The sequence below is a fragment of the Ovis aries genome, chromosome 11 (assembly GCF_016772045.2).
Source record: "Ovis aries strain OAR_USU_Benz2616 breed Rambouillet chromosome 11, ARS-UI_Ramb_v3.0, whole genome shotgun sequence".
In the NCBI taxonomy this organism is placed as follows: Eukaryota; Metazoa; Chordata; class Mammalia; order Artiodactyla; family Bovidae; genus Ovis; species Ovis aries.
In genome coordinates this window covers 24,281,226-24,299,220 of record NC_056064.1, presented here as the reverse complement: position 1 = coordinate 24,299,220, position 17,995 = coordinate 24,281,226, and the positions used below count along the sequence as shown (strand labels likewise).

Below are 17,995 nucleotides of genomic sequence, written 5' to 3'. Positions count from 1 at the left end.
CTGTGTGCCTGAGTGCCAGCTGGTTTTCCCCATCGTGGGGGATCCAGCCGTTCACCCAGCCTCCTGTGTTATTCTGGAGAACATACTGACCTGGTCTGACCCAAATCGGATGGTCCAGGAAGAACATGAGCAGAGGTCTAGCCTGGCCGAGGGGGCTGGTGGTGGTGGTGGCAGTGGGGGTGGGGGGTCCCTGGCACTCCCCATGAGCTGCAATTCCCCTGGCCTGTAGTTGGGGTCCTATTTTGGCTCTGAGCTGTGCCCTGTGGATGTTGACATGGATGGCATCACAGACTTGCTGCTGGTGGCGGCCCCGTTTTACCACATTCAAGGAGAGGAGGGCAGAGTCTACATGTACCGTGTGAACAAGCAGGTTAGAGATCTCCGTCTTCACAAGGTGGCTGAGGCTGTGGCCACTCAGCCTCCGGCTGAGGTGACAGAGGCTGGAGGTGCCCCGGCCCCGCCTGGCACGGGAGGGCGGTGATGGGGAGCTCAGGGTGGATGGTGGCCTGGTGGGGCGGCTGCTCCCCGCCCCCTCTTTCTTACTTTCCCCACCCTACCATCTCATGTTAATGATGGTGAGATTCCACATAGCTGCACAGTTGACAAAGTATGTTTTATCTGTAATCTCATTTGTTTCTCACAGTAACTGTGGGAGGTGGCTATTACTCCCATTTTACAGATGAGGAAGCTGAGGTTCAGTGATGTTTGAGACTTTCCCCGGTTTACAGAGCCAGTGTGTGATGGAGCCAAGCAAAGAAGCCAGGCCTCCTGATCGCCAGTGTAGTACCCCAATTGTGGGAGTGAGGGGTGCAGCTCTGGGTCCTGGACTGCAAGGCAGCAGGACCCCAGCTTCATCAGTCACTCATTATGTAAACTTGAGAAGGTCTCTTGCCTTTTCTGAGCCTCAGACTCCCGGCTGGAGAGTCAGAATCAATGAGTCTTTGAGCCTGCCTCCCGGAGTGACAGTGGGGCAGGACCTCACTGCCTCATTGTCTTGAGGGCTGAGCTGCCTCTCTGCCTTACAGGATGGCTCCTTCTCCTTGGCACGCATGCTGAGTGGGCACTCCAGGCTAACTTATGCCCGATTTGGCTTTGCCATGGCAACAGTGGGGGATATCAGTCAGGATGAGCTCACAGACGTGGCCATTGGGGCCCCCTTGGAGGACTTTGAGGGAGACAATGGTGCAGGCTTCGGCAGTGTGTACATCTACAATGGACGCTCTACGAACCAGCTGGCTGACCTCTCTGCCAACCAGCCACAGGTGACCTCTTGCCTTTACTCTGGCACTTTTGATCTTCCCCAGATATGAGGGCCTGAGACCCGAGCTAGCTCCAGTCCTAAGTGTCAGGCAGTTCCCAGGGGGTTGAGAGGGCCTCTGGGGGACAGAAGTCACTGGGAGGTTCTCACCTCCACATCCTTCCAGTGGGGCTAGAGGTTGTGGCAATATCCATCTTCTTTCCTGACCTATGACTGTCTCCTTCTTTGGCATTCTTGACCTTGGACCTGCCCCAGATCCTCTTTCCTCTCTGTGTCCATTCTCTGGCTCCTGTCCCCACACGGCCCCCTGCCCCACCCCACTGCATAACCCTCATCCCCCTGGACTCCATTGCCGAATTCCACACCATATCTTTCATGGGCACTGCCACCCACCTCCAGCTGCAGCTTCTCTCCAAGCTTCAGTCCTGTGTGTCCAGCTGCTCCTGCGCCCCTCCCCTGAATGGCCTCCAGCATCTCACTCCCAGGATGCCCCACGGAAAGCACCCTCTTCCCTGCTACCTGCTGCTCCTCTGGGCCCCATCCCTCCACCGCTCACAGCAGAAACCTGGACTAATCATAGACCCCCAGCTCAGCCTGTCAGCCTCTGCGTCCTGAAGATCTTACCATCTTCCAAATCCTATCCATCCCCATCACTACACCCTGACTCCTACCTCATCTTCCACCCTGAGTCTGCAGTGGGGTTCTGAAGAGTAATTCTGTAGACACCCCCAGCCCCAAATCAGGCCTCCTGGCGCCTGGTCTCCCCTTTCCCACTGCACTGACCCCTGGCTGTTTCCCCACCCCCGCCCTCCTTACCCTCTTAGTCAAGCCCCACCCCCTTCAAGCCTCTGTTCGAATGCCATTTCCCCTGGGAGAACCTGACTGTTTCTTTCCAGTGCCTCAGTGTCCCTGGAGTGGACCAATCCGTTGACTGAATAAAACTGAAAGGAAACCGCTTCTCTCCCTGACATCCTGTGTTTCTCCCCCACAGAGGATCAGAGCCTCGGCGGTGGCCCCAGGACTCCGCTACTTCGGCACCTCGGTGGCCGGCGGCTTAGATTTCAATGGCGATGGCCTTGCTGACATCACCGTGGGTGCGCTGGGCCGGGCGGCTGTACTCCGGTAGGGGTCTGCCCTGCCTTCTGAGTAGCTTCACCCCGTTGCCCTACCCTAAATGACCCCAAGAAGACACCAGGCACTGATGGGAGGGAGGGAGTGCGCTGTTTAAGAGCATCGGCTCCATCGAACTGGGTTTGAATCTAAGCTTGAGCTTAAGTGTGTGCTTGGGCAGAATCTCTAAGTTCCAGTTTCCTCATCTATAAATGGGAATGACGGTGCACCTACTCCACAGTAGCCCCTAGTCTCTATTACCTTATCCTATTTTATTTTTAACATACCTTTTCCTGCACAGAGGATTTTCCTGTTTTTTCATGTTAATTTGATAGTTGTCCGTTTTCCCACTAGAGCAAGGCTTGTCTCTTTCTCTGCTATATGCTGAGGACTCAGAAGAGCACTTGGCGTATGAGAGATGTTCCGTAAATACTCACTGAATGAATGAAAGAGCCAGACACTGATTTCTCATGTGCCCCTTTGCTGTCTTACTTAGCTCAAGACCTGTGGTTCATCTGAAGGTGTCCATGAACTTCACTCCCAAGGCACTGCCCATTGGCTTCAGCAGCAGCGTGAATGTGTGTTTGTGTTTTGAAATCAACTCTGCAACCCTAGCTGCTGAATCAGGTAACAGGCAGCCTAGCTGACCTGTCCAGTGCTCTGGTCACTCTTTGTTGGCTTCAGTGGGGGAGGGGACAGAGAAAGAGGGCTGGGTAGGGGTGGGGTGTTATGAAATCTCTCTATTAGATTTTAGTTCCTTTGACCTGTTGTTGTTGTTCAGACGCTAAGTCGTATCCGACTCTTTTTGACCCCATGGGCTGCAGCACACCAGGCTTCCCTGTCCTTCACCTTCTTCTAGAGTTTGCTCAGATTCATGTCCATTGAGCGGGTGATTCTATCTAATCATCTCATCCACTGCTGCCCCATTCTTCTCCTGCCTTCAATCTTTCCTGGCATCAGGGTCTTTTCCAATGAGTCAGTCCTTCACATCAGGTGGCCAAAGTATTGGTGCTTCAGCTTCAGTGTCAGTCTTTCCAATGAATATTCAGGGTTGATTTCCTTTAGGATTGACTGGTTTGGTCTCCTTGCAGTCCAAGGGACTCTCAAGAGTCTCTTCCAACACTACATTTTGAAAGTATCAGTTCTTTGGTGTTCCTTTGACTTTAGGTTCAGTTTAATGGGAACCGCCCCAGAAAAGGGTGACCTGTTGTTAAGTCCACATTCTGAAGGAGTCTTTCTGACCCTCTTGGGAAGAGGGGCATTGGATCCTGTCCTCGGGTTGAAGGGGTGGGTTTCTGAAAGAAGACTTGGAAAAAGGCAGGCCCTTCTCCATCTCCAGCTGCTGTGCCCACGCCTGTGTGTGTGTAGGTGCCTCTCCTCTTTCTCTCTGATTACATCTTCTCCCCTTCCCTCCCTCTGCCTTCTCCCTAGTCTAGGGGGATTGGATAATCTGCTGGAGGCCTGGCTTCCCTTCCCACCCCCTTGGCTGGTACTGGTTGGGAGACCTTCTGGAAGGCAGAGGGTAGGCATGACTTTCACAGCCCAGGTACTTCCTGCCAACCCAAGAGGTCTCCTCCAGCACAAACCCTCAGCAACAGTCCCCAGGGCTTCGTCTCTCAGTCACCATTCCCGAGAAGTCGCTCTACTTCCTGCAGGTCAGAAAGCGTGCTCCCAGGCGGCCTGGTTTTACCGCAGGAGTCCAGGATCAAGTCTGGTTATTAGAGAAGGGCAGCCCTGTCATTTCCAGCTGTACAGGCTGGAAGGTTTGGGCCACAGAGCCTGAACTGCATCTGCTGGGTGGTCATGTGACACTGGGCAGGTGTCCTTCACTCTCCATGCCTGGTATTTTGTTTTGTTTAATATTTATTTATTTTATATATTTTTGCTGTGCTGGGTCTTCATTGCCATGTGGGTTTTCTCTAGTTGCAGCGAGTGGGGGCTATTCCCTAGTTGTGGTGTGTGGCCTTCTCATTGTGGTGGCTTCTCCTGTTGCAGAGCCCAGGCTTTAGGGCACACAGACTTGGCTCAGTAGTTGTACCACACAGGCTTAGTTGCTCCACAGCACGCAGGATCTTCCTGGACCAGGGATTGAACCCCTGTCTCCTGCACTGGCAGGCAGATTCTCTACCACTGAGCCACTAGGGTAGCCGGGGCCCCTGTTTTTCTTCTCTACAGTTAGGGAGTTGGCCCAGGTAATCCACAAGGTTCTTCCAGCTCTGCTAGCCTCAGGTTTTACTGTATGGTCTCTCTCTCCCCCTTCCTTGAACTTTTCCTCCTCAATATTTTCCCCCTCAATCCTAGCCTCCTCTCTAAAAGCCCTCTTCCCATAGGGAAGACTGACTTAGCCCTGGGGATGTTCTGCCCCAGGTTTGGGTCTCGGGCACTGAGGGACCCTAACCAGGGGACAGAAGACATGAGAAAAGTAACTTTGAAATGAAGAAACTCGGGGAAGTGCCTGTGTGGGGGAAACCACTCAGGAGGGGCTCATGGGAGGGCCCTCGGTCTGGAGTTTGACCTCCGTGGCTCAATCAGAAAGATCTGATCTTCATTCCCAGGCCTTGGTGAGACCTCTCTGAACTTCACATTGGACGTGGATGTGGTGAAGCAGAGGAAACGGCTGCAGCATTCAGACAAGAGGATGGATCAGAGCTCCCTTAGGGAATGGGGCAGGGGGCCCCGTCTCTGTGAGTCCTTCTTGCTCATCCCTACAGATGGACATGTGAGTGGAGGAGTTTCCAAGAGTCCAGAGGGGTCTGTCTTTTTTTTTTTTTTTTTTTAAGGTTGCTTTGTTTCATTTTTTTTTTTTTAATTTTTGTTTTATACTGGAGTATAGCTGACTAACAGGGGTTTCTCCGGTAGCACAGTACTAAAGAATCCGCCTGCCAGTGCAGGAGATGCAGGAGATGTGGGTTCCAGCCCTGGGTCTTCGGAAAGATCTGGAGAAGGAAGTGGCAACCCACTCCAGTATTCTTGCTGGAGAATCCCAGGGACAGAGGAGCCTGGGAGCTAGAGTTCACGGGGCCGCACAGAGCCAGACACGACTGAGCGTGCACACATAGTTGATTACCAGTGTTGTTTAGTTTCAGGGGTATAGCAAAATGATTCAGTTATACATACACACGTATCTGTTCTTTTTCAAGTTCTTTTCCCATTTAGATTATTACAGAATATTAAGCAGAGTTCCCTGCGCTGTGCTATACAGTAGGTCCTTGTTGGTTATTTATTTTATTTTATTTTGGCCGTGCCATGTGGCATGTGGGATCTTAGTTCCCTGACCAGGGATCGAACCTGTGCCCCTTGCAGTGAAAGCTGGGAGTCTTAACCACTGGACTGCCAGGGAAGTTCCCAGAGGGGGTCTGTATTGTTGAGAAAAGAACTGAGGTGCATGGAGTGAAGTACAGGGGTCCACACACACAAATGAGGCAACTAAAACAATCATAATAGGTGAAGAATCACATGATGGTGTGGGAGATGGGGGTTATGGTACCAGAAAACCAAGTTAAAGCAATCTACAGAGATTGAACACTAAGTAAATCTCTGAGTTTCCTAGAAACTGGACAAAAAGGGAAATCCTCTAATTGCTGCCATTTTTCTTGGTAATACACTGGAAATACCAGAGCTCCCTCCCCCACCTGATAACAACAGTGGGGTAGAAAGCCCTTATGTGAGACGACATTAGAAAACCTGAGTGAGGCAAAGTAGAAATAGAAAGACAAAAGTTGTCATTTGCAAAAGTTTACTCCTGACAAAGGTACCTAGAAACATGAAAAAAATAGATTTGTCAGGACTCCGAGTCTGCCAGCACCCCAAACTGTGGACCTCAAAGGGTCATGTATTCCAATAAACGCATAAATTATGCTTTAGACTACACATCTGTTCCAACATCTGTTTGGTTGTTAAATGGATTAAGACTTCTAATAAGTCTGTGACTTCCCTAAAGATAAGCATAGCTACCTTTTCCAGCCAAGATGCTTGCTCACCTGTTCTCAGGTGTTCAAAGCTCCCACCTGGCAAAAAGTCTCAATAAACAAAGAGAATGGCAAGTGGCATCCCAGGCCATCTCCTGGTCTTCAGGGTTCTTTTGTTCATTTGTTTTGGCTGTCCCCCTACCAGGGACTGAACCCATGACCCTTGTATTGGAGGCACGGAGTCTTAACCACGGGACCTCCAGGGAAATTCTGGTCTACAGTTTTTATTTTTCTAATATGTCCTCTGGAGAAGGCAATGGCACCCCACTCCAGTACTCTTGCCTGGAAAATGCCATGGATGAAGGAGCCTAGTAAGGCTGCAGTCCATGGGGTCGTGAAGAGTTGGACACAACTGAGCGACTTCACTTTGACTTTTCACTTTCATGCATTAGAGAAGGAAATGGCAACCCACTCCAGTATTCTTGCCTAGAGAATCCCAGGGATGGAGGAGCCGTCTATGGGATCGCACAGAGTTGGACACGACTGAAGCGACTTAGCAGCAGCAATATGTCCTCTGCGCCGCTTCAGGAAAGATCTTTGTAAACAGAGCTGAGACCACAACTCTTCCTCTTCTTGGCTCCCCTTTGTCCTCTAAGTCCAAGCTGGCATTTAACTCCTCCTGGCCAGAACCCCTCTGTGACTGAGGCAGGAACCAGAAGGAGTTAGGAGGCCTGAGGCCGTGGCAGATCAAGGGAGGTTTTCCCAATGCTCTTGGCAGCCTGGCTTACTTGGAAGAGGCTTAGGACTCCTAGCTTAACCCCTTTCATTCTTTAATATTGTGACCACATCAAAGTTAAAAGTATTCTTTTTGTTATCTTCTCCCCCACATCCAACTCCAACCTCACATTCCTGGGAGACTGTGCAGCTGTGTCAGGAGGACTGCTTCTCCAACATCACTGTCAAGGTCAGCTACCACCTCCAGTCCCCTGAGGGCTGGATGGACCAACCCCAACCAATCCTGGACTTCTATGCTGAGCCCTCCGCCGTCTTCCAGGTGACTTGGCTAGGACCAGACTCTCCCAGGTGCTACCCCTGTAAAAGTCCCTGCTCCCTTATCTTCAAAGAATATTAAAGTTGGGAGGGTCTTCAGACAACGTTTAGGACCCTCCCTGCACAGATGGGGATAATAGAGTTCCTGAGATGGTGTTAATTTGCCCAGGACCTCACTCGTGGGTAATACAGGTCTCCAAATGACTCCCAAGGCTGGTTCTTTTCTGTTCACAAAAGGTGCCTGCTACACATTTAATGAAGCATGTGGATACTTGGCGCAGGTCTCTGATAATGGTGTGGTGGAAGGCCTGTGTGGGGACTGGACTGGAGCCCACCTGCCCTGTACACAGAAAGTCATCCTGGGGCTAGTTCCCTTTGTAATTAATAAGTATATTATGAGGAGATACTTTGAGATTACATTTGCGTGTGCTTAGTCACTCAGTCGTGTCCTACGCTTCGTGACCCCATGGACTATAGCCTGCCAGGTGCCTCTGTCCATGGAGTTTTTCAGATAAGAATGCTGGAGTGGGTTGCCATGCCCTCCTCCAGGGGATCTTTCTGACCCAGGGATCAGGAACCTGCATCTCCTGTGCCTTCTGTATTACAGGCAGATTCTTTACCTGCTGACCCATGATGTATCCTGTTTCACATTCTTATCTTAATCAATAATTACTTTGATGCTTTGGCAAAGAGATTAAAAAAAATTATCCCACTGAGGAAATGGGTGAGGGGAAATTATTTGGTGTGTAGGCACAGAGATGGGCTTCCCAGGCAGCACAGTGCCGAAGAATCTGCTTGCCAGTGCAAGAGATGCAGGAGATGGGGGTTCAGTCCCTGGGTTGGGAAGACCCCTGGAGAAGGAAATAGCATCCCACTCTGGTATTCTTGCTGGAGAATCCCATGGACAGAGGAGCCTGGCAGGCTTCAGGCCATGAGGCCACATAGTCGGGCACCATTGAGCAGCAGCGGCAGCAAGCACATAGATTTTTCCAGAGAATGAGCTCTAGCTGGGAGCTTAGGATGTTTTAATCCTGCTGAAAGAGAACAAGCTGCTTGGCTATATTAAAAGCAAAAGAAACAAACAAACAAAAGCCCTCAATTGTTGACCCAGTCAGATAGAGCCCCCAGCTCTGACTTCTGCATTCTGCATCCCCCTTCTCTGGGCCGTGGAAGATTTTCTTTCTTGCTCTGGGCTCTCACTGTAGCTCCAGTCATGGAGACAGTCCTTGCACAAAGCTACTGTGATGGTCACTGGCTGCTGGGAAGATAAATGCAGTGATTCCCCAGGTAGGGAGCTGGCTGTGTCTCCTTCATAATAAAAAATAGACCTGCTCCTTTAGAAAACGTGACTTTGCAACCTGAGCTGGAACTTTTCAATCTTACACAGAACTTTTGGGCCCACTGTGATTTCTGAATTTGTTTGGTGTAGGCAAGACGACAAGGGAAAATATTTAACCTACAGAGAAGACTAGCCCTGGGGGTAGAAGAGCTCACGGGACTGAACCTTGACAATATTTGGTTAGGTACCCCCCCACTTTGTCCCCTGCTGTTCCTGCTCTACTTAAGAGGACTAAGGAGGCTTTTCTTCATATGGTTTCACCCACCCCTAAATGTTCAGAGCAGTGAGCTGTGAGTGTTGCTACTTAATTAACATTATATGCAAGTGACAGCTACCATTTCACAAAGGTCACCCTCTTTTTGACCTTGGCCAGTGGCCTGATGCATGGTACCTGTGTTGTAGGACCAAGCACACCCCCATGCCTGACAAATCAAGGTATAGCATAGTCACAGCTCTCACAACCATGTGGACACAAATTCAGCCCGTCAGCCTCACCTACACTTCTTAGAGTCAGCGGAAGGGACACACATGTGCTAGGGAGAAGATCACGAAGCAAGGCCGTGGGGGATGGCGGGGTCCCTGGGCTGATCCTGCCCCTCTCTTTCTGCTTACAGCTGCCCTATGAGAAGAACTGCAAGAATAAGCTGTTTTGTGTCGCGGAGTTACAGTTGGCCACCACCATCTCTCAGTGAGTTGAATGCAGTCGTCATGGTTTCTGCAGTTAGCTCACTTCCTGAAGGCTTACGGGGCAAACCCCTCACCAGGATCACTTGCTTCCTCCTTTCCCTCACAGCCCACAAAGGGCTTTTGCACTAATTGTATCATTGCTTCCCCAGCCACCCAATGAGGGAGGCAAGACAGATTTGTATTCTTATGTTATAAATTTGGGAAGAGTCAGTAGTTGCAGGCCTGCGAGGACTCCCGTGATCACTGGATGGGCTTACACCCAGATTTCTTTCCATAACCCAGGGTCCTTCACTCCTAGGACCCCTCACTTAGAGATAACCTCTTCCCTGGCTCAACGCTTTACCACATTACTTAACTCCTTACATGCTTAGGGAGCACTTCCTCTGTGCCCAGAACTCGAGGTGCTGGGAGATATGGGAAGCCCCTTTTTCACTTTCACAATTTTGCTTAGGGAGAGAAGATAATATGTAAGTCAACTGTGTTGAAAAGATGTACTATGAAGAAAAGGAAGACAGGGAAGGTGGGAGGGAAGTGCCAGGGATGCGGCTGGGATTGCACTTTCAAATAGAGTGGGCCGGGAAGGGCTCATGGAGAAGGTGATGTTTAGGCTCATGGGAGCGAGGTGGAGGAGTGAACTCTGTGGGCATCTGAAGGAAGAGCACCTGTCAGTGCCCTGAGCTGGGCACTTGGAGGTGGGAGGAAGAGGCCAGGACACCAGAGTGAATTGGAGGGGGGGTGTTATTCAGTGGCTAAGTCTTATCTGCCTCTTTGCGACCCCATGGACTGAAGCATGCCAGGCTTCCTCGTTCTTCACTATCTCCCGGAGGTTGCTCAAACTCATGTCCACTGAGTCGATGTTGCCATGTGAGGGGAGGAAAAATCATACGTGGCTCCATTTCCATGAGGACTCTTCCTGTGAGCCGGGAAGTCAGAGGAATGCCGTGACCATGCCCTTTCAGAGGATCATTCTTTGTGTGTGGGGGGGGGTGCTGCTCTCCCCCACACACTGCTGTCTTTGTGGCTGCGCTAGGGCCCTCTAGTTCCCCCACACCATGTGGGGTCTTAGTTCCCTGACAAGGGGTCAGACCCATGTCACCTGCATTGGAAGGTGGATTCTTAACCACTGGACCAGCGGGGAAGTCCCAGTAGGATCGTTCTTGCTGCTGTGTTGAGAATGGACTGTAGGAGCAGAGGTGGAGGCGGGGCAACAGTAGGGAGCTATTGTGATAACTCGGGCGAGACATGATATGACTTGGGCCAGAGTGGTAGCAACGAAGGTGGTTATATTTTGAAGTTAGAGCCCGCAGGATTGGATGACAGATTGGATGTGGGGAGTGTGAGAGAGGGGTCTAAGAAGTCTTTCAGGGTTCCGGCCCGAGCATCCAGAACTGTGCTGTCCAACACAATAGCCTCTGGTCACATGTGGTTATTTAAATTGAAATGAATTAAAATTAAAGAAGATTTTAGTTCCTTAGTCGCCCTAGGCACATCTCAGTAGCCACATAATGGCTAGTGGTTTTGAGCAGCACAGATATATAATAGGTCATTTCCATTACTTCAGAAGTTCTGTTGAACCACACTGAATTCTAGAACGATACTGATGCCAAGAACTGAATTGGGAAAGCTTTCGGAAGAATGGGTTTGGAAGGCAAGGTGGGGAGGAGAGGTCATGAGCTTGGTAATTTTTTAAAATTTATTTTTATTGGAGTATAGTTTCCATGTATTGTTGTGTTAGTTTCTGCTGTACAGCAAAGTGACTCAGCTATACATATACACGTATCTCCTCTGTTTTGGATTTCCTTCCCATTTCCCTTGTAATTGTCTATCGTTTCTGTTGTTATTATGATTTGCTGTTGTTTCGCTAAGTCGTGTCTGATTCTTTGGCAACCCCATGGACTGTGGCCCGCCAGGCTCCATGGGATTCCCCAGGCATGAATACTGGAGTGGGTTGCATGAGTTTGGTTTTGGACGTGTGGTGGTCTTAAAATGCTCCTTCCCCGCACACCTAGTGCTGTGTGCGGAACATGGCACTGATGGCCGGTTGGCTGAGTTGGCATCTCTGAAGAAGAGCTCTGTTCTGAGTCCTGAGAAACCTTTCCATAGACATTTGCAGGACTTGTATTTCAGATGCAGATAGCTTAGCTCTGCCCATCTCAGTCATGGAGGAGCCAAGTCAAGGCTTTTGAGTGCTTTGGAATCCAGCCTAACAGGAAGACTTGTTTCTAACTGGGAATTCATTACAGCCCCTAAAGCCCTCCCAGCCACCGCCTTGTGGAATAGACTGTGAAACAGCTGGCCCTACATCACCCCCTAGTGTCCACAGCTGGCAGTCTCGCCTTTTTTCCAAAGTATTGAGCCTAATCCTTAGCATCCAAATGCCTCAGTGGTTTGACCTTTTTTGTGGATGTTAATCTCCTGAAGAATCGAAGGTAAACTACAGACACTTGTCTTTAGAAGATCACACTTGCGAACATAAAGCGTTTACATTCAGGGAACTCTGAAACTGTCCCTGGACCTCGAGTTAAGAATCCCTGTACATATTCCAGTGACTCTCAGATCTCTCTGTTGGGCTCTGAGACAGGACGCCCAACTGACATTTCAGTGTCCCTGCCTTCCTGTCCTCTGAGTGCTTTTCATCACGTCCCGGACTGGGCTCATCTGGTCAGTTCCCACCCTCTGGTCTCCCGCTGTGTCCTCTCCATCACAGCCAGCCCCACTGGGTCATCCAGGCTGGAAACTCTGAAACAGAAACTCAGGACACATCCTCGACTCTCTTTTTTTTAAAAAAAAGTTTTTAGTTTTTGGCCATGCTCATGGCATGTAGGATCTAGTTCCCTGATGAGGGATCGAACCAACACCCTCTGCACTGGAGGCACCGAGCCTTAACCACTGAACTGGCAGGGGAGTCCCCAGCTCCTGTCTCTTTTGCGCTCTGCTTGTAAGCATGGCCTTATTGCCCTCCCCATCGCCACTTAGTTAGCTCAGTCGCTCAGTCGTGTCCCACTCTTTGCGACCCCATGAACCGCAGCACGCCAGCCCATCGCCGCTGCTGCTGTCTTATTTCAGGCCTGTGTCATCTCCCAGATGGATCCGCACACAGGCTCTGTCACTGCCCACTATTCTCCACGCGGCTGTGATAAAAAACAAAAATGACTCAATAGGACACAGGTCACATTACTCCCCAGAGCAGCACATTCTATTTTAAGACCTTTCAGATGGTTAGAAAGCTCGTGTTGTCAATGTGTTTCCCTGTAGGTCTCAATTACTGAGAGTGGTTGTGCACTCCGGGACCCCACGGTGCCTCAGTGTGAAGGAAGCCCTCAGCCGTCCCCACATCTTCTCTTCTCCATGCTGAACAGACTCATGTCTTAACTCACACCCTGTAATCTGGAAGGGCTGGGGTGATTTTGTGGTGGGAAAGCTCAGGCCAAGGCAGGGGTGGGGGCAGCGTCTGTCCCCCGCACGGTTTCTCCTGCATTGAGTGGGGTGTCTGGCACAAAGTCCCCCATAAATGTACGTGAAATGGATGAATCTGTGTCTCAAAGTACATTGCCTGGGGTCACAGTGAGTTGGTGGTACAAAGAGGATTTAGATTTGATTCTCCCAACTCTCTTTCGGGGCTGTGGGACCTCAGGCAAGTGAGCGAGCCTCCCCTGGCTTCTGTTCCCGTCACTGCAGCACCGAGAGTAACCATACAATTTCACAGAGTTATCACCAGGATTAGCAGAGAGTGTGAAACATTTAACACAGTCCCCAACACACAGCAAACACTAAATAAATGGTCATGTCACACAGCAACTGAGGTGGGTATGGTAGTCCAGGTGCTTGTTTCTGTTGTGGGGAAGAAATCTAGGCTAAATGTATCCTTTAGGCAATATTATCTAAGAAGTTAAGAAGGTGCTGTTGCATTGCACTGAGGTTTTCACAGATTAAATAAACTGGTAACATTTATCTCTTTGCCTACCCTGTGCAGGCAGGAATTGGTGGTGGGTCTCACAAAGGAGCTGACCATGAACATTAGCCTGACTAACTCTGGGGAAGATTCCTACATGACGAGCATGGCTTTGAATTTCCCCAGAAACCTGCAGTTTAAGAGGATACAGAAGGTAACTATGACAGCAGTTTTGGAACACATTGCTCATGACTTTCCCTTCCTGCATCTCTGCTTGGTTATGGAAACCTCCTAACTCTGCCTCCTGCAGCATCCTCGTCCATTCAATAGATGATTATTAACTAGACAAATCCCCTCTAATCCAACAATAAGCCATGGATCCAGTCATATCATTCTCTGCCCTAAACATCAATGGTGCTATTTTGCCGCCCAATCACTCCTCTGCCTGCAGCCTTTCTTACCTAGAGTTCTGAGAGAGAAATAATCTATAATAAATTAGCTTGACTGGAAAGTAAAAGTCTGTTCCGCCTGTCATCAGCCTGGGAGCACAGACTCAAAGCCAGCTGTAAGATACCAGAAAACAATATTTCTCCCAAGGACACCCAGCAGCTGTACAATATTGTAACACTGAGAAATTTTGCTCTCTAAAATCATAGGCAATCAGAAACTTTGCGGTTTGAAGTTATATCTGTAATTATGAAACCATCTTACTGTTGCCTGGAGAATCTAAACTGTTTTGACAAAGAGAAGCATTCTCATTTTCCATCTGAGACTTGAAACTTCAGATAAAATGTTTCTCCACACAGCTTTTCACATTCACCTGAATAGTTTCCAAGAAAGTGGGTCTTTGGGTCCACTTTGCAGCCCAGAATTGATGTTGAGTGGCCCTTTTACACATAGCCCTGGCTTTTTTTTTTTTTTTAAGTATTTTCTTTTTTTTCACGTGGACCATTTTTAAAGTCTTCATGGAATTTGTTGCAATAGTGCTTCTGTTTTATATTTTGGTTGTTTGGCTGCAAGGGATGTGGGATCTTGGCTCCCTGACCAGGGATCAAACCTGCACCCCCTGAATTGGAAGGCGAAGTCTTAACCACTGGACCATGTGGGAAGTCCCATCCCTGCTTTATTTTGAGCCTATAAAACACTGCTTTGTTTATAGTTCCCCAAACTCTTTCCCCAGAATCCTTTAATAACTATCTTTTCCTTTGTTTGGTGAGATACACCACAGTGCAGTTTTCCTCTCAACAAACCTGGCTCTCTCTTATTATGGGTGTGTCCCTGGTGGTCTGAGGCTGTTTGAGCTAGGACAGCATCCGTTACATGCCACAATCTCCTAAGCATCTAGAATGGAACTAGACCCTTAAGAAAACAGTGGACACTCATTTTCCATATCCATTGGTCCAGATGAGGAACCATGGCTGAAAAAGGCTGCGTGGCAATGCAGGGGGCCTTCCACTGGTCCAAGGTGCAGTTCAAATGCCTCCCTCCCCAGGAAGACTGATTCCTCCTGGTTGGACCTCATCTTTCTCCACTGCTTGTGTCTGTGCCGCTCTCACAGGACCCCTCCTGAGGCCTTGCGTTTAAATTCTTCAACCATCTAGTACCGAGCCCTTCTGCTCAACTTGTGGAGACGAGGACAAAGGCTGGTTTATTTGCATCCCCAGCTCCTGGCAGGGTGTCTGGCATGTTGTTGTGAGGAAACTGAACCTTTTTTTTTTTTTTGCCTTTTCAAAACCATGTCTTTTGTGTTAACAGCCTCCTTCTCCAGACATTCAGTGCGGTGACCCTAAGCCGACTGCTTCTGTCCTGGTCATGAAGTGCAAGATTGGTCACCCCATCCTCAAGAGGTCATCTGTGAGTCTGTTTTTCTTTTTTTTCTATTTATTTGGCTGCTCTGGGTCTTAGTTGTGGCATGCAGGATCTTTGAGTTGCGGCACGTGGGATCTAGTTCCCTGACCAGGGGTGGAATCCCAGCCCCCTGCATTGGGAGCTCAGCGTCTTAGCCACTGGACCACCAAGGAAGTCCTGTGAGTCTGTTTTGATTAGCTGACTCTTCTCACTACCCTAGGGTTGGTGTTTTCTACTTCCCAGGCTCATTAGAATCTCCCAGTTGAAATTTCCATACTTTCTTTGACTATACTGTCATCTGTAACAGAGCGTAAAGCTGCCCAGTGTGCTCTGGAAGTAGGGAGCGGTGGAGGCGAGGGTACAGTCAGAGACAAGGTGGGCTCACCCCTGTACAGCAGAGCGAAGCTGGGGGTGGTCTGGAAGGTTATTAGCCCTGAGGGGAGGCCTTGACCTGCCACTGATGATCTCTGTGCTGTGGGAGACCTCTCAAGCAGCTTCCTTGGCTGTGAAAGGGGAATAATGCTGTCTGCCCTGCTCACCCCATCTTGACACTGTATTACGTGGAATAATGGGACCTCGAAGCATCCTGTGCTACAGAAGCATGGAGTATTGAATTACGTTTTCCAGGTCTGTTTAGCTAGTAGGAAGCAGTTTGAATTGTGAGTGGAATAAACAGGAATCAATCCACCTTTTTTTGTTTAACTAGGCAAACTTTTCGTTAGTTTGGCAGCTGGAGGAGAGTGCCTTTCCAAACAGGACAGCCAACATCACTGTGATGGTCACCAAGTAAGTCATGCCTGGGTCAGGGGAGCCTGGGCTGTGGTCCTGCAAAAAGGCTCCCTCCCACGCGTGTGCGTCAGAGCTATGACTCCTCACTGCCCCAGAAGGGAAGCCTCAGGGAGCCCCAGGAAGGCACCTGTGTCCCTGCAGTGATCTGGCTTTGCCTTGTTATCAGAGATATTTAAAATGTTCCTTTATTGACAAAGTAAAACTATGGTATAGTCTGGTAGACTTTGAGTTTTGCACTGGAGAGCTCATTTTGGTTCATCTAACCTCAGAGATGCTCTGTCTTCTGCAAAACCTCTATGTTCAGGGTAGGGTACACAGTTGGTAAAGTTCTCAAACAGGGGTGATTCTGCTCCCAGGGGCAGCGCCTGAAGGCATTTTTGATTGGCATGACTTTGGTGGGGGTGTTATTGACATCTAGTGGGTAGAGACCTGGGATGTTAACATCCTACAATATACAGGACAGCCACTCAAAGACTTTCCTGGCCCTAAATGTCTATATTGTCAAGGCCGAGAAACTGTCTTTTTTGCCACGCTGTGCAACGTGCAGGATTCTAGTTCCCTGACCAGGAATTGAACCCGTGCCCCCTGCATTGGGAGCGTGGAGTCTTAACCACTGGACTGGCAGAGAAGTCCTGGAGAAACCCTTTTAAAATCAGTGTTTCTCCAAGTCTGGTCTTCCAGTGCAGAGTCTTCTGCACTCTGTTTATCTCCAAGAGTCTTTTCTATCTAACGCCCCGTGATCCTGGGAAGCCAAGGTAAGAAGCAGCCATGTGTACAAAGCAGGGGTGCTATAAACTGACACTCTTATTTCCTAGTTCCAATGAAAGAAGGTCTTTGGTCAATAAAACTCACAGCCTTCAAATCAAACATGCCTTCATTGCAGTTCTTCCCAAGTAAGTACTTCCGGGGGGCCCCACACCTGCGGGATAGCTTCAGGCATTTTCTTTTGTGGGTGGGTCTAGTGGTCAGGGTGGATGTGGGCATTGCCTTTCCCTGAGAGGAGGCTGCTTAGAATCCAGGCTCCCACCGATCTCTAGGGCACTAACTGTTAGGTCCTAGAAACCCTGTGGCTGTAATCAAAGAAGGAACAGTGCCAACAGGTCTTGATACCAAAGGGAACGGATGGGATGCTAAGGAAGGAAGAGAGGACTTAAGGGATTAGGAAGAAAGGAAGACAAAAAGTAAGGCCCCCTGAGGAATGATAATCAGATACAGAACCAGCCTGAAGGGACTGAATTCAAATATTCTAACCTGATTCCAACTGCCCCACCACTGCTCAACATTTTGCTATTCAACTTTGATCTCTCTTAAGAATCAGGGGCCCTTGTAGTGTGTCCAATTGATAGCACTGAGTTTATTTAAAATGAGTAAGGGGCCCTGAGGCCTAACCTATGTCCTCTCAACTGCAGACCCTCAGTGATGTACATGAACACAAGCCAGGGGTCTTCCCACCACAAAGAGTTCCTCTTCAACGTAAGTGCTCTGCTCATCATCGCAAAGCCAACAGGTGGCAAAACAACACCAGCCATGACTTTCCGCTTGGATTTTATCTTGTAGATACATGGAGAGAACCTCTTTGGAGCTGAGTTCCAGTTGCAAATTTGTGTTCCAGTTAAATTACAAGGTTTCCAGTTCCTAACAGTGACGAACCTGACCAAGACTCAGGTACATAGAGGTGGTTCTGTATCACATCTCTTTCCAGAGTGGCTATGGATTCTCAAAGGTATAAAAACTAGAACTCTAGAAAAAGTAGAAAAAAGATGAGTTAACCTGGGAACGCATTTTAGAAGTAAATTACCCAAGTCATATTCATAAGGAATATTAACTACTCAGCCCAAACTGACATTTCAATTTTTCTTCCCTTGATGAAAAAAGTAAACAAAATTCAACCTTTTTAGTAGCCACGGAGACATTTATTTTCCCTTTGAAAATCATGGATAAATTCTGCTTTTCTGTGATTGGCAAATGAGATTGATAAACATGTGGCCCTTCTTCCTATAAACTGTCTACCTTCTTCTTTTCCTCTTGTCTCCCAGTCTGTACGCCTGGGACTCTGCTGTGGTACACCTCTTTGCTCTTAGTTGACTCATCTGTAGTGTGGTTCCCAAAACCAG

At 49.1% G+C, this 17,995-nt stretch overlaps 1 protein-coding gene across 3 annotated transcripts in view; it reads left to right on the top strand.

The window, feature by feature from the left end:
* The window catches only part of ITGAE (integrin subunit alpha E), a 61,715-nt gene that overhangs the window by 32,943 nt on the left and 10,777 nt on the right, over nucleotides 1-17,995 (top strand). For all 3 annotated transcript variants that reach the window (XM_060395331.1, XM_004013265.6, XM_042255526.2), the window contains exons 14-26: nucleotides 230-370; nucleotides 1,026-1,262; nucleotides 2,250-2,380; nucleotides 2,865-2,995; nucleotides 4,924-5,087; nucleotides 7,202-7,330; nucleotides 9,280-9,353; nucleotides 13,326-13,458; nucleotides 15,000-15,098; nucleotides 15,799-15,878; nucleotides 16,697-16,774; nucleotides 17,291-17,354; nucleotides 17,439-17,546. In XM_060395331.1, coding sequence (XP_060251314.1) covers nucleotides 230-370; nucleotides 1,026-1,262; nucleotides 2,250-2,380; nucleotides 2,865-2,995; nucleotides 4,924-5,087; nucleotides 7,202-7,330; nucleotides 9,280-9,353; nucleotides 13,326-13,458; nucleotides 15,000-15,098; nucleotides 15,799-15,878; nucleotides 16,697-16,774; nucleotides 17,291-17,354; nucleotides 17,439-17,546 — 1,569 coding nt within the window. The remainder of the gene's footprint in view (nucleotides 1-229; nucleotides 371-1,025; nucleotides 1,263-2,249; nucleotides 2,381-2,864; nucleotides 2,996-4,923; nucleotides 5,088-7,201; nucleotides 7,331-9,279; nucleotides 9,354-13,325; nucleotides 13,459-14,999; nucleotides 15,099-15,798; nucleotides 15,879-16,696; nucleotides 16,775-17,290; nucleotides 17,355-17,438; nucleotides 17,547-17,995) is intronic.